The sequence below is a fragment of the Nothobranchius furzeri genome, chromosome 8 (assembly GCF_043380555.1).
Source record: "Nothobranchius furzeri strain GRZ-AD chromosome 8, NfurGRZ-RIMD1, whole genome shotgun sequence".
In the NCBI taxonomy this organism is placed as follows: Eukaryota; Metazoa; Chordata; class Actinopteri; order Cyprinodontiformes; family Nothobranchiidae; genus Nothobranchius; species Nothobranchius furzeri.
Genome location: NC_091748.1, coordinates 66454452 through 66473549, shown reverse-complemented (window position 1 = coordinate 66473549; position 19098 = coordinate 66454452). Strand labels below are relative to the sequence as shown.

General features: G+C 42.2%; 1 protein-coding gene across 12 annotated transcripts in view; it reads left to right on the top strand.

Annotated features, from left to right (window-relative positions):
- dennd1b (DENN/MADD domain containing 1B) overlaps window positions 1-19098 on the top strand; it is a 127532-nt gene that overhangs the window by 29156 nt on the left and 79278 nt on the right. For 6 of the 12 annotated variants that reach the window (XM_015970893.3, XM_015970892.3, XM_015970894.3 and 3 more), the window contains one exon: window positions 225-268. In XM_015970893.3, the coding sequence (XP_015826379.3) occupies window positions 225-268 (44 nt within the window). Of the gene's footprint in view, window positions 1-224; window positions 2102-19098 lie in introns of those variants that run through there. The other 6 variants (XM_070554241.1, XM_070554239.1, XM_070554243.1 and 3 more) reach the window with 4 other exon arrangements.

Genomic DNA, 19098 nt, shown 5'->3' with positions numbered 1-19098 from the left:
CACGCATAGAGTAGATACTCTCTCTTGTCTTTCACTGTGAGCTGCTCTGTGTGTGCGTGTGTGTGTGTGCAGCACGTGTGTGTGTATGTGTGTGCGTGTGCACAGACGTGCAGCAGCCACCCTTGCCCCCACCCCTCTCATTAATATGTATGTGATCTGAGGCAGCTAGCGAAGACGGTGTGTTTCTCACCCGCTGATTAATGCTGTCTGTCAATTACCTCTAGATCCAACCGTGCTGTGGAGCTTCCCCCAGGACCACACAGACCAGGTTGGAACACACTTCGCTTTTTCTCTCCACTTTCTCCAAATCTCTCGTTCGTTCTCAGTTACAGACAACCTCTCCCATCTCCCTTCCTCTTCCTCACGCCCTAGCTCACCCTGCCTTCCTGTGGTAACCTCCCCCAGCACCTTTCACCACCACTATTCTCCTTTAGGTGATTCCTCTGTGCTTCCTCCTCCTCTCCGTCTCTCCCCGTCTCACTCTGTTGTTGGTAATGAAAAGCAGTGAGCAGGTCTTTAATAAACGACGAATAAGTAATTATTGTGCAACCGTGACAGGAATGCATACGGTTTTTCCCTATACTTCCATCTTTTCCTCTTTTTTTCCTCGTTGTCCCACTCGCTCTTACTCCTTTTGTCTCACATTTATAATAGTATTTAATTCTCTGTCAGTGTGAAAGCAGTTTTGCACTTATTGTCTCCAAGATTGTACTGATAGATTAAAAGGTAAGTGACCCTGAATGCATAGAACTGTTTATAACACAAATGAAAACATTTTCATTCAACTCTTTTAACATTTTACTTGAATTTCTTTGATATTTCTGCCACCAAATCTGTTTTGGAAATAAATAAAAACTCAATTAGTCTCAGATTTGGAGAAGTTTATCAATGTATCTAATAGAAAAATATTAAAATTTCCCAGAAATTTCCCAAAAATATTGATAATTAAAGCATTTATCTGGATGAAGGCTACGTTTAGGTAAGAATTAGAAAGCTTTTTTCATTTTTTTTTCATTAAAGACACATAAGATTAACATTTAATCACAAACTGATAAGAAAACTAATGAAATTCTTGCATTCATTAAATGTAATAAGTCATCATTTGTTGACAAACATTGAATCAATCTCACATGCAAATATTGCCTTTAATAATTAAATTAAGGTTTTTCCTTAAATCAAAGAAAACTGTACCACTGGTGCCGTGACGCAGCTCGGTGTCGGTGAGGGTGGACCGGAGTCGATGTGAGGAGATGAAAAATTCAACGTGTGCATCCCCGGTTTCCAGCCCGGAGTTTTCTCTTCCGGATTATTGTTTCAGAGCTTGCCTGCGAGGCCCCATGTGACTTGTTTTGAGTGCAGTTAACTTTGTGAATATCAAGTTATCATCATTGATAAAAGTGATGGGCTAGACTACAAAGTTGGACCCAAAAGCTAAATTATCCTTCATGCCAGTCACAGATGTTATCAGCTGTCTCAAGGGGACAGTGAGCACATTTAATTTGATGGGGTTTTGTTTAAAAGGCTTGTTTTTCCCCCGCCCAAAGAAAGATCCACCGCCTCAGCAGGGGGCCTCTTTTTTTTTTTTGTTTTACCTCTCTGGCTTCACCTTCAGAGTAAAACAGTTTGATCAAAATGATCTCCCAGGCTTTATTAATCTGAGTATTTACATGTATACACGTAACTGTGTAAACATGTGAGGTTGAATGATTTTCCTGTTGTCATGCCAGCATGTGATGAAGTCCTGCTCTGCAGCTTCTTTTTAAGAATGAGATTTTTTTTTCCCACCTGTAGTCAACCTAAGTCCAACAGATGACAGAAGACAACCCAAGCGTGCTCTGATCTCCACCCAGAAGGTCCGGTAATAAACACTGCAAGGGTGACTTGAGCATCTCGTCGACTGAAAGAAGAAAAAACGTGAAGAGAGAAAATAAAAAGATTGGTTTTCTGTGTGTAGGCTAGGCTTACTACACTTGAACACAACAGCCTGGCTGCAGAGTTTAAACAGCCCTCCTGCTTCTCTGATCCACTTTGAGGAATAAACAGACTTGTATGAAGATGCTGCAGGCGGTGTCTACCTGCCCCACAACAACCAGAGTAAGAGGTGAAGAGCTCTACAGACGTAGATAAACAGATACTGTAATAATATTGTTTACATGGGCTCCATCCCTACTCGTCATCATGTCTCATCAACACGGCTCCCCCCCCCCCCGCAAGTAGACTTTTCTTTCAGTCAGTTGTCGGCCAGATCGTTTGTGTGGATAAGATGGCCCTTGAGATGGCTAGTTAGCGTGCTGTGTACAAAGGGATTGGCCCTTTCCCCCATATACATAAAGGCGGTATTCACGGGCCTCATTACCAGGATTAAGGCTCTTTTCCTCCTTTGTGGGGCTGAAGGCTGGAGTCCTCTGGCCACAGTCTCTGTCTTCTGTGGCCTGAGTTGGCCAGCATATGGCAGCAGCAGCCAACAGTCTCTGCAGAGGGGCTCAGAGCAAGGCCTCCTTTTGTTTAGGCCGTTATTGTTGCGCTGCGTAATGACATTTGTAGGCCGTAGGATCGAGGTGGAAGGGTTAGTCTTCCCCAGGGGAGAGGGGGGAGAGATGGAGTGGGATGGAGGGAGGAGGGGGGAGAGGCGAAGACATGCAGACAGACAGGAGTGTGGATTATGGAAATATGAATTGATTTTTTTTCCCTGTTCAGTGGTAGAATAGAAAGCTCAAAGGAGAACAGACTGCAGGCTGGCTGGCACGCCGGGGTGGTGCTAGGGAAATATGAAATGAGAGGCGCTTGCTGCCTTTTTCTTTTTCTCTGCCTCTTCTCCTCTTTTTTTTCCTTCCTCCTGCTTCTGCTTTTCCTCCACCAGCCCATGAGACTCTTGATGCCCTGGTCATCCACAGATGCCACTTGGATGGGGATGGAGAAATAGAAGCTAGAGGGAGGGGAAGAGAGGTGGCTAAAGCATATATTTGAATCCTAAGAAGAGCTGTTTTTTTTTTGCAAATGAAGCAGACAGATGGAAATCTGTCGATTTCCCCTCAGATCTCGTCCCAAAGTTATTAAAAAAAGCAGTAGACAGAACACACGTAGACAAAGTGGTTCTGCCAGTTAAATCTCACTAACCACAGCGTGGCGTATACAGTGTTGATGGCCCACTTCTTCCTTTGAAGAACACAAGAATGTGATAATCTCCCAACAAGCTTCACAAACAGAATCATTTGAAAACTTAGAGACTGTCCGCATCTCCACAGTATTTGGAAATGTTCACACATGTTGACACAAACGCGAACTGCTGCAAATTGCTTGCTTCCCCCAAAAAATTATGATTAGATCAGAAATATTAGGTATGATGAGCTGCTGTGGTATCATTAATCAGAAACAAACCCATCTATTTCTGTTTGTCTTTGTTCAAATTGTTAAGTTAAAGGTGTGGAACACTCCTTTAATCAGTACATCTGCAATGGTCTCTAGTAGGAACAAATGCCTTTTAGTTTATTTATTCTTTATTCTTTATTTAACCGGGAAGGTCCCATTGAGATTAAAAACCTCATTTTCAAGGGGGTCCTGGCCAAGAGGCAGCAAAAGTTAGTTACTAAATTTTTCAGTTACACAGACATGTAATGTACAAATTTACAGAAGACAGTTCCAACACAGGGAATCCATCTCAGAGGCTCTCAGTCTGGTTTTAAATGTATTCATTGAGATAAACTTGGTTAATTTGCATTTTTCCTGCAGCCTGTTCCATGCAGAAGGAGCAGAGTGATCGTAATCCATTTTGCTTAGTTCGTTGCGAGCAAACGGAACACAAAGTAACAACTGATCGTTAGCATGCAGACTGTGAGAAGTTACGCTTCTCCATGAGATCAAGTTACAGATAGGTGGGTATTCATTAGATGAAAAGGGCGTTTTTTTCAAGGAGGCGAGCTGCTCAGAGCGCTAACGTGACATATCTGCAGATGAGTGGTTGAGCCAGGTGGTGGTGCGGCTGCCTCACCTGGAGACCAGTGCATTGCAGCCATGTAGTAATTTGCTGACATCACGTTTTTCAGCTTCAACAACAGCTGATTCTAAATAAATGTGGATCAGCATTTTAACCTGAAGATGGAGATATAGTTACGGTTTTGGGCTGAAATAATGCTGCTTATGCTAACGGTTAGCTTCTACTAGTTGAGCTGTTCCCTGCTGTTTCCTGGGTGCTAAACTAACAACAGCCTTCTCCGTTGTGATCCAAGATGGGTGAGTCCATGAATGTTAAGCCGGGCGTACACTGTGCGACTTTTTCACTCGCAGCGTTCAGCTTCAGCTCAAACTGTACGACTTCCTCGCAGAGCAGATCTCACGAGTCGTGTGCTCACACTGCACGACCCAGTTCTCGCATGCGACCTGACTGCTCACACTGTACGTCTGGTAGCAACACGTCGGCCCTAAAAATGTGCTAAAAATAGCAGTTTTTACTCAACACGTCAGACTTTTTTGTCTTGCCTGTTGTCCTTCGGGCATGCTGCAGGAGGACACACAGGGATTTATGGGGGTTGGATGAGGAAACGAAATAAAGAAAGTAAATCTGTGTTTTGTGATCAGTTTAATTTGACATGAACACGACAAACACGCTTTCTTGACAATCTTTGTGAGTAAAAAAAACGTGTAGAAACAAAAACGCACAGCGTGTGTTATTAGGGAAATAGCGAGCGACCGGCCGGCGTTGATGCAGGATCGCGCGCGCATGCGCCGTGAGCGGTTCTGATACTTTTTGGATCGTAGCTGCTCGCAGCTGCTCGCAGCGCCGCTTCAACAGTGCGATACCCTCACGAGGGACGAGCGAAATATTAAACACACCAGAAGTCCCTGCGACCTCACGACTGCTGATCGGCGGCTGGTCACGTGGTGTTAATCGCCTCTCGTAACCCCCTGTACACTACACGACCGCTCGGCGCAAAACTCGCCCCGATGTCGTGGCTTCTCGCACGACTGGAAAATCGGCTCAAAAAAGTGAAAAAGTCGCACAGTGTACGCCCGGCTTTAAGTGACAGTGTGATGTAGATATGTGTAGCTTTTCTAATCCTAGAGTTTCACCGTCTATTTTCTGTCAGATGCCAATGCAGAAGATAGGTGTAGAAGACTATTTTCATGTTCAGCCTGCATGAAAAAGTCTGAGTGATCGATTATAATCAGAAATGGTCATTAAAAATGTTTTCTCAGTGTTCCACACCTTTAACAAGGTTTAAAATTTATTATGACAGATAATTTAAGTCCTGAAACTCTTTCTTATTAAAAAATAGAGATTAGAGAAGAATAACCTCCACAGGTGTCATGACAACAGGCTTAAAAATCTTATTACACATTTTTATTTCTCAATATTTATTACAAATATAGATACAACTATGAGAGGAAGACAGGTTGATAGTAAAATCAAACATCCATTTAGCAGCCCAACGCTTCTATTTCTGTTTTATTTCTAAAATAATTCTTTTTCTGCACATTTCTGCCTCTCTGAACAGTTAGCTCCCCTCCCCAGATGAAGGAATGGTAAAGAAATGGTAAATGGCCTGTATTTGATATAGCACCTTCTAGAGTCCTGGACCCCCCCCCCCCCCCCCCCCCCCCAGGCACTTTACAACACGATCAGTCATTCACCCATTCACAAGCTGGTGGTGATGAGCTACAAAGTAGCCACAGCTGCCCTGGGGCGCACTGACAGAGGTGAGGCTGCCGTACACTGGAGCCACCGGTCCCTCCGACCACCACCAGAAGGCAAGGTGGGTTAAGTGTCTTGCACAAGGGCACAACGACAGCGACAGACTGAGCAGTGCTCGATCCTGCAACCTTCCGATTACGGTGCGAGCACTTGACTCCTGTGCCACCGTCGTGGGAAGCAACACAATTCATGCTTTTTTAGAATTTCAGAGTCCATCTGATTCAAAATCTTGAAAGTTTTATAAATGTTTATTTTTACTCTCGGGCCAGTTCTTTTTTCCTCCTTTTGTACACATATTTTTCTCTTAGCATCTTTTTATGCTTTCCTCCTTGCCAGTTCATCAGCCTTCTTGTTTCCATGTTTTATATCCTTCTCTCTCAAAAACTACTGCTACAAGGATTTAGAAATGCAAATGATCCACAAACTACATATATTTTTCTACTAGTCTGGTAGTATCAGGGGAGGAATAAAGGAAATATTGAATTATAAATAGAATTTACTCCAAGGCCCCATATGAACCTTAAACGAAAGTTGATGTTAACTCTCCGTGGCTATTCCGCACATTTTACTGTAACAGGGAACCTTTGATCTTCCTGCTGCAGACTGCATTGAGCTAACTGTATGAGATGCTGCTTTCATTTATGCCAAGGTTGTGTGTGAGATTCAATACTAAAGAAATATCTGTTCTTTGATATGGACACGCACTGCTATGCATGATCAATTTGTCTTATGTAAAGCATTCCAAACCCACCCCCCGTTGTCTTTGTGAGCTGTTTTTGACTTCCTATCTAGTAGTTTCACAAGGCTGCTCCGTTTGGAACATGCAGGAGAATCGCTGTAAAGAAATGGTTTATAACTGAGGAAAACAGAATCTGAGCTGGTTTCAGACACCGCCTTAGTGGTGCAATCAATTCTGCACTTAATGTAGAGATAAATGCTACTGTTGATCCATTCTTTATGAGGGTCTTATATTTAAATATTTAAAATGGGAAAAAAATGTTTTGAAAGAGCAAGTTATGTCCACTGACAAATTATCAGAGGAAATTTAATACAAACCTGTTAAGACGTTGTTATTTTTACCTTATCCCCTTTGCTGAAAACAGTGATCCCCTGGTGAATAATACATTATTTCTGAATCTGAATTTTAGGTTTAGAAATCACTCAGTAATTCAGTCAGTTAGTTGTATTCAACATTCAAATTGAAACTAAATCCAACCAGTTAAATATACGTTGAGTTCCGTGTGGTAAAAAATGGTAAAGGGCCTGTATTTGATGTAGCGCCTTCTAGAGTCTTGGGACCTCTCAAGGCGCATTACAACACAATCAGTGATTCACACATTCACACACTGGTGAGGATGAGCTACGACGTAACCACAGCTGCTCTGGGGCACGCTGACAGAGGCGAGGCTGCCGAGCACGGGCACCATCGGTCCCACCACCATCAGGCACGGGGGGTTAAATGCCTTGCGCAAGGACACAATGATGGTGACAACTGAGTGGGGCTTAAACCTGCAACCTTCTGAATATGGGGCAAGCGCTTTACTCCTGTGCCACCGTCGGCCCACCGTGTGAAATAAAAAAATAATGTATAATAAGCTAATTGGTATGATTTATTTAGCACATTCATTGAGCAGTTACATTTGTTGTATTCTTTCAAATTTCACAACATTACAACAACAAAGCTCAAATGGAGTAGGCTGAAGCAAAGAAGCGTATGTGCACCTACCCCACATTACAATATTATACTATTTACAATGTTAGACTTTTTGACAGTAAATGTTTTGTTAATTAACCTTTCATGCATATTTTGTTATTCAATTTTATATTTTGTACTGTTCTTTTATATCACAACACATAGTCAGAATAAAACCAAGAAGCTTTTCCATCACATATTCTCAACATATTTCTCAATAACAGTCATTTATATTGTCTTTTAATTAGTAGTAGACTAGCAGCACTCTGTAAGTTGTCGTCTAAACCATTCCAAAGCTTAACACCTCTTCTGGATATGCAGTGAGTTTTGAGGGTTGTGCGGGCGCATACCACCTTGAAATTATTTGATCCCCGCAAATCGTATCCACCCTCTCTATCGAAAAACTGCCGTTGAATATTGATTGGTAATTGATTCTGTCTTGCTTTGTACAAAATTAGCATTGAGTTTAGGTTAACTAGATCTTCAAGTTTTAAGATTTTAGACTTCATGAAAAGTATATTAGTATGGTCTGTGAAACCAACATTATGTACAATCCTAATAGCTTTTTTGTAAGTCTAAATACTGCCTCCAAATGGCTACTGTAGGTATTAACCCAGACCTCTGCGCAGTAGCTAAGATAGGGGAGAATAAATGCGTAATACAAGGTTAGTAGAGCTTTTTGGCCCAGAAGGAATTTACTTTTTCTCATAATTGCAATGTTCTTTGCCAATTTCTTTTGTATGCTATGTATATGAGATCTCCAGCTGATATTGTAAGTATCACTCCCAGAAATCAATACTCATTTACCTTTTCTATTTCATTGTTGTCCATTTTGATTCTGATTTCAATGTCTTTAGTTTGTTTACCAAGCAGCATCAGTTTTGTTGTTGATATATTTAAAGATGATTTGTTTTTGTTAAACCAGTCTTTAAGTTTTTCTAATTCTGCTGTCATCTCTGTCACAAGTAACTGTAGATCTTTACCTGAACATAATATTGTAGTGTCATCAGCAAATAAGATGATTTTGAGTTTTGATGATACCCTGCATATAGCATTTATATATAGAAGAAACAGTATTGGTCCTAAGACTGAACCTTGAGGAACTCCACAATTTGCATTTCTGAGTCTTGACCTGTGATCATTTATCTGTACGTATTGCTGTCTGTCAGTTAAATAAGATTTCACCCTGTTATATGCAATCCCCCTAATCCCATTTTGTTGTAATTTATTTAAAAGTATTTCATGGTCTACTGTATCAAAGGCCTTTGGAGGTCAATAAATATGCCAATAGAATACATTTTACGATCCATTTTTTTTTACTACCTCTTCTATGAGATCTATCAGTGCAAGATGTATGATTAAAGGTGTGGTTGACTGAAAAACATTTTTTAATGATTGTTTCTGATTAGAATCAGTCACTCTGAGTTTTTTATGCAGGCTGAACATGAAAATAATCTTCTACACCTATCTCTTGCATTAGCTTCTGATAGAAAATAGATGGTGAAACTCTAGGATTAGAAAAGCCTGACAGATCTATGTCACACTGACACTTAACATTCATGGATTCACCCATCTTGACTCACGACGGGAAGGCTGTTGTTGGTTTAGCGTCCAAGAATCAGCAGAAAATGTCTCGGCTACTGGAAGCTAACCATTAGCAGCCCCACCAAATGGCAGAACTCCTTCAGGCTTGTGCTATTTGTGGAGATAAAACATCAATGTAGCATGTCCGTGATGGAGTCACGTTGCTGTTATCCAATCCGGGGCGAGATGTCCAAATATCAGGAAATAAGACTTCAAAGCTCATCTGTGATGTGGCAACTTCTAGGTCCGAGAAATTAGGGCAAAGCGATTTGACGATATAAAATCGTTAATTATTATAAAGTTATGATGATTCACCAAAGCTCGGAGAACCATCTATTTGCATTCTATCACCTGTGCCATTATTTCTGGACGTGTCTACGGGCACACGTTTTCTCAGCTGAGTCATGGTATTTTCTAGTCTGCCTCTGTTGGCACGACAGACACACTGATGAGCCAATCAAAGCAAGTTTAAAGCCTAATTTATACTTCTCCGTTTGCGTTGGGATGGGCACGCGCAACACCATTATGCGTCCTTTTGAGGGCTCTCCGACAGGCTTGCAAGGACGGACAGAGTCGAGCTCTGTTTTCTAAACATCCGTCCGATGAGACAGAGAACACAAGCTTGTGATTGGTCAGGACACCGCTGTCGTCTACAGCACCGCCATTGCACCCTCCAAAACAAAGAGAGCCGAGTATATCTAGCGGCAGACATGGAGAAGCTTGAAGAATACCTCGTGGGAAAACTCTAAACATATGAACGTTTTATTCTCCCGTGACTGGAGGAGTGAAAAGATACGCAGCAAGGGTTTTATTCGTGGATGGAAATGACGGGAAATGTGGGTTTAGAGGTGGAGGAGAATGAGGGACAAATTTGTCCATGTTAAAAAGTCTCTTAAATACATAAAACACAATAGTAAATGCACTAACTAGGACCGGATAAATGACAGGATACCAAAGAACAGCGCTACCCCCTCTGTTGTCTTGGCGGGGAGTTGCTTTGCAACACTCCCCAGGAAACGAAGTCGGAGAGCAAAACGCCTCCGTCCGTGCGTGCGTGTCTCTCCCTCGTGGGGCTGACGGAGAAATATAAATTAGGCATATGGTTTGTTTAGCTCGGTAGAGCTGAAGAAAATAATCTAATAATCAATGCATTAAAATGCAAACAAACGATTATGAATGTTTGAAGAAGCACACCATACTTGATTATATCAGCTAGCCGCTAGCATTAGCCACTAGCTTGCTCAGTCTCTAAGCGGTCATTACATGTAATCTCATGCGTCTGCACGATCGGGGAAACTCTGGGTCAATGCTCTGCTCTAAACTTTACATTTGGCTTTGTGGCTTTTATTATTTAGAGATGTTTGTGTGTGTTTTAGTGAACCTTTTCACCGTGGCTGCCGACCGGAGCTTTGTTTATGCCAAACTCCTCCCCCACGTAATCAGGAAATGTCTACGGAGAATGGTGAGGCAATAATACAGAGTGTAGAGAGATTAGTGCTGACTAGAGGATGCATCATGAATTTAGCTTAACTTGATGGATTTCTTTCCCTGGAAAAGAAATAATTGCTGGTAATATTGTGAATAATAGGAAATGATTCACCTCTAGATAGAATTTAAATGATTTTACATTAATTATAAATATAATACCGGTATTAATCTTCTGGAGGCAGGCGTTGCAGATTAGCAACGTTAAAACTTACCTACCTGGTTACTCTACATGCGTATTTCATGAGCATTTTTTAACTCAGAAGTACCCCTGAAAGACTTAGTTGTTTGTCCTTTTATCAAAACTTATTTTGAGCCTGAGAGAGTTAAATGAAAGTGCCTGTGCGACATATGAGACGTGTATCTTTAGCTCGCAACTGTGATTAGATTGGATGGATGGACGGATGGTTTTTGAAATGTTAATGTTTTTAGGATTCATAAATCTTTTATCCTATTTTCTGTGACGAGGTATGCTTTTAAATTTATGTATTTTACTGTTAAATTGCTTCCAAAACGTCATAATTGTTGGAATCGAAAAAAGTTGTAATAAAATCATGATCGTGATTTAGCAAATACAAAGTCATGATATGATTCCTTTTTTCCATATCGTCCAGCCCGATGAGACATGGTGCACTGGTATAATTTTTGCGAACCCAGTGCAAATGTTTAAATGAGTAATCTACTCCTTTAATCGTCATTGAAACTTTTAACTACGTAATTAACTTTTATCTACTTTTTTTTCCTTTTTGTTTATCATTTAGCTGTTTTTATAGAATTTTGACCACCACCTCATTTTCTGAGATGTCACAACTTCAGGCTAAACTTATTTCCTCTTCACTCACATATCCATCTCAAAGCTCAATGTGTCATCAGCCAGACGGAAAGAAAGACAGAGGAACAGAAAAAGAGGGGGAGAAGAAAAGAGGAGGACGGTCTCTCGAGGCTTCATCCTCGGCAGCTCTGAGTGCTACTCTGACACCGTGCTCCATCAGGACTGGCTGGCTGACATGTTGTGATTGGTGGCCACTGCGCTGTGGACCAGCTCTGGATGGGGGAGGAAGGGAAGAGAGGTCGATTGGGTTGGTGAGGAAGAAGTGGTCTGAGGGAATGAGGTAATGGAGAGGAGCTGGTGGACATGATTGGTGACTTCATCCCTGAGGGAGTTGAGTGTTGACCCCAAGGAGAGGAGAAGATGGAGGGTGAGATGTGTTGGTGGAAGAGTCCATGTGGGTGTGCAGAGGTTGGGTACTGGGGGGACGATGATATGTGGGCCTCAGATGACACCCTGGATAGCGCCCAAAAGAAAGAGCTGTGGTGGAACAAAGAGAATAGATTTTTAAGAAAATAAAATGTAATAAAAACAATATTAGGAGGAAAAATGAATTCTAGAAAGCCTTGAAGATTTAAAGTCTCAGGATTAGAAGACAAACATGAAGGCAAGACGGTGTATGCAAAAGAGAAAATTGCAAGACAGCAAGAGAAAGGAACTGAAGCAAACTCTAGATAAGAGATTAGAGTGTTGGAAGCATTAAAGCTTTGTAGGAAGATGTCTATGTCATCAAACGCAAACACAAACATCATCTAAGTCAAAAGAATGGAATCATGTTTTCTTTTTATACTTTCCTAGTGGAGCTCCTTTATTAATACCACTAAAGAGAAATCAAACCGGTAGATCACAAAGATTGTTGATCGTTCAGCTCTCATCGGGCTGAGTTGGTCTCTCACAGGAAGCTGCAACACCCATGTACTCTGGAAGAGAGTTGGTGGGGGTGGGGGGGAGCAATGCAAAACCATTAAAAACCTTTCCCTTTTGCGTTTTCACTTATGGAGAGATCTTAAAGCACGTGTATTTGTTTATGCGTATGATGCCTCATTGTGTCACAGGGTCTTGTCTTTCCCCTTCACTGCATCCTGACAGCAGTGTCAAACAAGACCTCGTGTGGTCTGTGTACGTCTTCGAGAATATATCTGTGTATGTGTCCGGGTTGATATTGTTTTTATTCTTCTCTATAACCCCTTTCACCTCACATCCCCGGGGTGTTCCAGGGTCTTGCCTAATGGACAGTCTCGCCCCACTAAGCTGGCCTTTGGCTTGGGCACTGAGCTGGCTGCCTAACTAGAGCCCCTTGTTGCTCATGGGTCCTGATTGTGCTGACCTCTGGGTTGGCTTCCTGGGAGACGAAGGGTGGTAGAGAGGGAAAAGGAGAGCAGAGGAAGTACTTTTACGCCCCGTTGCTCTCGTCTCTCCAACATCAGCCAGTGACTGGCGTAAAAAGGCTGGTTGTGTTTTGGCGGTAGAGAAAAGAAATGTTGGCGGCTTGTTTCCCAGAGCTGCAGGTGAAAAATAGACTCTCCTCAGTGATTGATGCAAGAATTACTTGGTGATTGTGGTTTTAATAAAATAACTTGAAAGTTATTTACATACATGTCATTGGGAAAAATTCACATTGTGATGTTTTCTAACCCATCCATATATGTTGTAATATAAGAATTTTTAGCTGATGACTTGAATAGCACTTGAAGTTATTCTGCACTCCTGCCACCTTGTTGACAATTAATCAGATGGTGTTTTCAGTACGAGTAAATTACAATTTTCTGGGTCAAATCTGTGTGTGTGTGTTTTTTTTTTTGACACAACCATAACTGTAGACCCAGTAAACCGAGCCATCTGAAACAAAAACCCATAAGGGTCTAATTAATGTACTAGAATGAAATAGTTTGTTGAAAACAAGTCTTATGTCCACAGTCCAAAATAATAAACCACTAAAAACCTACAAAACTTCTTTTAGCATCCTGATTTTACCTTCAAACTTCTTCAGCGCAGAACCTGATGTGTACATTTTGATCGATCCAACAGGTGAGAGTTTACCCTCTGCTGGGGTCCAAACAGGTCACAAGGGCCTTTCCCTAATCTCACATGTGTAGTTCAAACCAAATGTAGGTGCGTTGTTGATTGACTCCTCAAATAGCCAATGAAATTTAGAAAACAACATTTGCCATCTGCATCCACAAATGGATTAATAAGGACTATGATTGGTGGATCACTGCATGCAGCATGTTTCAGTTACCCTTCATGTTAGACAAAAACATGTTGAGTTTATTTCCTTTAAATTCCAGCAGGACCTGCAATGTGACCATCACACACATGCACATTGAGATGCTGATGCTCAAATGTAACATTGTGCAGCTGGGCTCAGAAGGGAATTATCTTGTGAAGGTTCTCACATAAAACTAAATGTTTCTGGGCTTGTTGCATTGCTACTGTGGTTCTAAACCTAACATTTCAACAGCTGGTGTTGTGGCCCATTCAGACCTTCATTGGTTTTATGACGGTTCAGATAACATTGTGTGAATTGATTCAACGTGCTTCTAGTCTTTCAGATGTAAAAATACAACTGCTGTAGAGGAACAGAAATCCAGGAAAAGAGAACAGGGAGGCTGTTAGGGATGTGACAAATCATTGTTCTGCTTTGATTATTTTAATTCTACCTTGGTTCACCCCTTAACGTTTTTACAGCTTGCAGGAAGAACCTGTTCATGCTCTGCAATGCTGCTGAGCAGGGTTGTTTAGTCGAGGTTTTCTGAGGCGCCCAGTTGAAGAGTAGCTCTTGCAGAAGAAAAACGAGTCGTCTTTACTTGGGCACAAGTTGTTCGTTTCAGCCATGAAAATCTTTTATGATACTCTATTCTAGACTGATGACTTCCCGCTGCTGTTAACAGTCTCCCAAAGAACATTGTGGCTTAATTAGCATGTATTTTCCCCTCAGCTACCTCTTATATGACACAACCAAAGCCACTTATCATAGAAACAGAGGAAATGGCAAACAAGCAGGGTGCTGGAGCGAGGGGAGAAAGGAGGAGGGTGCAGCCATGACCTGACCCTCTCTGCTAGATTCTGTGTACATCTGTCAATGAGGCGTCCACGGCCAAATGCTTAGCAGCCAGTGTTGCACTACTGCTCTCCCACCGTGCCGTATACATTCTTATCGTGTGTGTGTGTGTGTGTGTGTGTGTGTGTGTGTGTGTGTGTGTGTGTGTGTGTGTGTGTGTGTGTGTGTGTGTGTGTGTGTGTGTGTGTGTGTGTGTGTGTGTGTGTGTGTGTGTGTGTGTGACGCCATGTGTTAGAGGCAGGCTCACATAAGGGTTCATACAGTCGAGCTAAGCCCAGTGGGAGTTGAAAGCTTAAAGAAGGAAATCCCCCCCGGCTGCTTGGTACAGACACACACACACACACACACACACACACACACACACACACACACACACACACACACACACACACACACACACACACACACACACACACGCGCGGGCGATTGCTGTCTCTATATCCCTCTCCCTCTCCTCCTGGCACTTCATTAATGAAACCAATGCTTGTATGTTTGGGGCATATGCAGCTTTCTTGGCCCAAGTGTGTGTGTGTGTGTGTGTGTGTGTGTCTGTGTTAGGAAAAGAAAAGAAACATCTCCTCGTATCACATTGTAATATATTCACAGGAAGATCTCAGCAGAGGCACAATACTGCTGCTCTGCCCGGTCTGCGCCCATCTGTGATATGTAGAAAGGACATCAGCAGGACAGGGTATTAGCACTGGAATATGTCCACTGTTATTGTTGATGGTCCACACTTGGTCTCCATGCAACATGCCCCCTCACCCTGTAACACACATACATACATCTATTGTGATATAAGCACAAAATAAAAGAGCACAGTTCAGCGTGGGGTATTCCTCTGTGGGATGTTGCTGCAGCAAAGGTGACTCATTTACAGGTGCCAAACGGTGAACATGTGATCACAGCACGAGACTCCGAGAATTCTTCCTCCTCTTTGTGTCTTATAGCTCAGATACTTAGTTTAAACAGAATTACAGCAGCGTTTATTTTCGCCTTGTTTCACCTCCTAATGAAAGAACTGAAGGTGAACATGGTGACATCTGGGCCGCTAATCTTCCTGTGACATTTGCAGTCCAAAGTTGAATAGAAAGTGTTGAAGCCTGTGGAAATGAGCTGTTGAATGGCTCACAGGAGGCCAAACCATGGCCTTGGTTTTGTCCTTGATCTGCACTCTGATGCTTCTAAGGATCCCGAAGCACAAATTTAAAAGCAGGTTTTTTTGGCTGTGAAGTCTGCAGCATGAGTACGAGAATATTGTTCCTGTCAGGTGTTGGCAAGCACTTGAGAAGACGTGAGAATCAATCTGCCACCTTCAACACCTCCTAGAGAAAGACCCTGATAACTCAGGACTACCGTTAATCACAGCAGCCTTGTTCACCAGAGACACTTTGCATCAGGTGGGCCACCGGAATCAAAACACCAGGAGGGGATTAAAAATAATCCGGCAAGACAAACTTCCTTCCCCCGATGCTGTCTCCAATCAGCACAAGCAAAGTGAGCAAGAATGTGAAAAAGTAACGCCCCTGTGTCAGTTTGAAAATGCACCTCATCGGCTCAGTGCCCCCCTCGCCCCCCCCTTACCCTATCCTATCTTCCTCCGCTTAAGCAGCTGTGTTGCTTTGGTCCGGCTCTGAAGGCCGTTCTTATTACCGGCACAGAGCGCAGGTCAGAATGGCAAGCCGGCAGCATACTATTAAAACCTAATGAAAGGAATCTCTGCAGGGTCTGAGTTCTGCAGCATCCAGAGGAGGCACTGCCTCTGCCCATTGTTCTGCTGCTTCTACCCTCATGGTTCTGCAGGTGTTTTTTAAATTCCATCTCTAAATCCTGCCTCTCTGGCGTCTCCCCTGTTTCTGTCACAGAGTTTTGTCCCCGTCACTCATATTCCTCTCTCTGTCTCTCGCACTTTCATCCTGTCTCTCTCTCACTGTCGCTCTCTCTGTCTGTCTCTCTTTGTCTCCCTGTCTCTGTCTCTGTCTCTCTCTCTGTGTGTCTCCCTGTCTCTCTTTCTCTCTTCCTCTTTCTCTCTCTGTGTCTGTTTCTCTCTCTCTCTCTCTCTCTCTCTCTCCCTTTCTCTCTTGGTCTCTTTCTCACTTTCTCTCCCTCTCCTGCATCTTTACATTAATCTAGATTCACATATGAGGCGTTTCCTGTTAGTTTTTCACTCTTGTTTTTAGTTCCAACAAACTTCACCTTACTGTCTAATATGTTGACTCTTAGAAGATTTTGTTAAACTTTCAGTAGAAATAGCAAAATAAAGCTCAAGCACCTTCCTTCTGTTGCCTGCTAAATACACCCCGTTAGGGTCAAAGGTCATTAACTGCTGAAGTGGAGATGGAGACATCTTTTGACACATGGCAGTCAGCTGCATTGACAGAGTTGTTGCCAAAAATATTCCACAAAAGAACAAATCTGCTTTGTGATTTTTTCCAAACCCCCAAACACATTTGCATAATCAACTAGTTGCAGTAACACCACTATATTCATATTATTCAGCTTGTGTCAAGAAAGCCATCCCGCCTGTCCCTGTAAACCACTGGTTGGGTCAACATTACTAGAAGAACGTCCTTGTACAGATTATTTTATGCCTGAAAAGGAAAATGGTGATAATGCGGTCTGAATAAACAAATAAGCCTCTAATTTCTCAAATCCAAACAATTATTAACTCTTTTATTGCATCTGGTGACAGTAAAATGTATTATACCTTAGTTTGTGTATATTATAAATGTTTGATTTCATTTTTGTACCTAAATGTTTTTCTCACTGTTTCATCAGTTTCACTTCTGTAACCTGCAGTTTTAGGGTTATTGTAGAAACGGTACTCATTCGGGAAGTTTGTGTTTTTATAGTTAAATGTAATCACATTCGCTCCGGTTTGCTTTGAACGGACATAAAAATAGCAGTTGCCCAGTTTTTAATGATGTTTGGATCTGTGTGCTTTCTTAACCCATTTTAGACTTGGCTTCATTGCCCCATGTTTACCCCATCAAGGTTTCATACCATTATCCATTTTTACTCTGCATTATTTATTTTTTCCTCTTTCCCTCTGTAAAACCAAGGCTCAGCTGTCCTTGTGCCTTTACACATTGCAAATGAATGCATATCCATGCAAATTCTTAAAAAAGAAAGGCTGAAAATTTGAATATTTTGCTTAAAGCTGCACCCAGGTCGACCCTGCCATTCGGCATTTGAAAGCAGTGTGTCTGTTTGAATACTGAGGATCTCTCTTTGTCATGTTCGCCAGAGGGGCTGGGTGAGCGAACCAGCACCGGCAGGATGGGCAGAGATCCGCTGGGTAGCTGCACACAGACAGACTAATTGGGAAAAGGGGGGCGAAAGAGGGGACGAGGGGTGTTGGTAAGGGTGAGGAAAAGGTGGGGTATGCAGGAAGGGGGGGATCTAGGATGACGACAGGGGGTTTAGGAGGGAGGTGAAAGAGGATGGAGATTGGGGGATGGAAGGAACGGAAGAGTAGGAAAGGAAGGGAGGCGGTGATGAAGGGGGCACGTAAGTGTGCTGGAGAAAGAGGTGAAGGAAGGGTGAGTTTAGACTCTGTAGGTTCCAGCGCTGATGTGTTGGTAGCCCTGCTGACTGTGCCATTATGCTGTTGGAGGCTGGCTGGCTGGAAAATCAGTCTCTGCATGCTTCAAACCACTGTAGCCTTGCACAGTGTGCATGACACATGAGATAGCCTTGTGCAAACTAGTTTCCATGCACTTATTAAAGATTCAGACAAGGACTGGTCTCCAACTTTTAACTCGGTCTTCAAACATACCAGTAAAGCAGGCTTCCACTCATGCATATTTTCATACATGCATGCATAGTTTGGGATCAAATAGAGAGGAGTGGCATTATGAAGTCTGCTGCCCACTGGATCAGAATAATAATCCAGTGTAAGCTGTGCCTTGTAAATTTTAAAGGGGCGTTTGCAGAAACAAGTGTTTTCAGTGGTTGTGTTTGTTTATGTGCAGCTATAGATGTTTTAAATTCACAAATCTGAACATTTTGTCAATTTAAATCTCCTTTAGATTAGATAAATTACAGCATTACATTGATTTAGAATAGAGGTGTGAATTTAGATTGTTTATTTCAGACCCAACAACGCAGGATAAAAAACAACAACAATATAAACACAACAAAAACCATCAAGCATACCTATATTCATACACAAACACATACACTCGCATATTACCTACTGCATGTTCAGTGTATAACATGCAAACATTTCTGCCAGTGATTCCACAACTTTGATGAAAGGCTGACAGAACAGCGTTCAGGGTTTACCAGACCATCAGTTAGGCCATTCTGTGACCCAGCAACCCTACACAACCCTACCCTCCGTTAGACAGCAGAGCAGGTAGACACCCCCACACTGACAATCTTCACTAGTCTCATAACTCGATTAAATTATGATTATCATGTCAAAGATTCAAGAACTTCATGTATCAGTTATTATTATTATTCATATGGGTTTATTTTAATCAATAAATAGAAGATGTCAGATATCAAGAGTTCTCTAACACAACATGCCATCTGCCTAAAAGCTCTTCCATCACCAACAGACCTTAGGACAATGTAAAAGTGCAAAACATATAAGGAGATTTAACAAAGTAAAAGCAAAAGCAGTCACATCTCAGGATGTTGGAGAAGCATGCTCTGCAGATGCTAACAGAATCTTGAAAAATACAGAAAACTTATCGGGTATGTCCAATTCTTGCCTTCCATTTAGTTGATAAAATCCATATTGGGTCCAT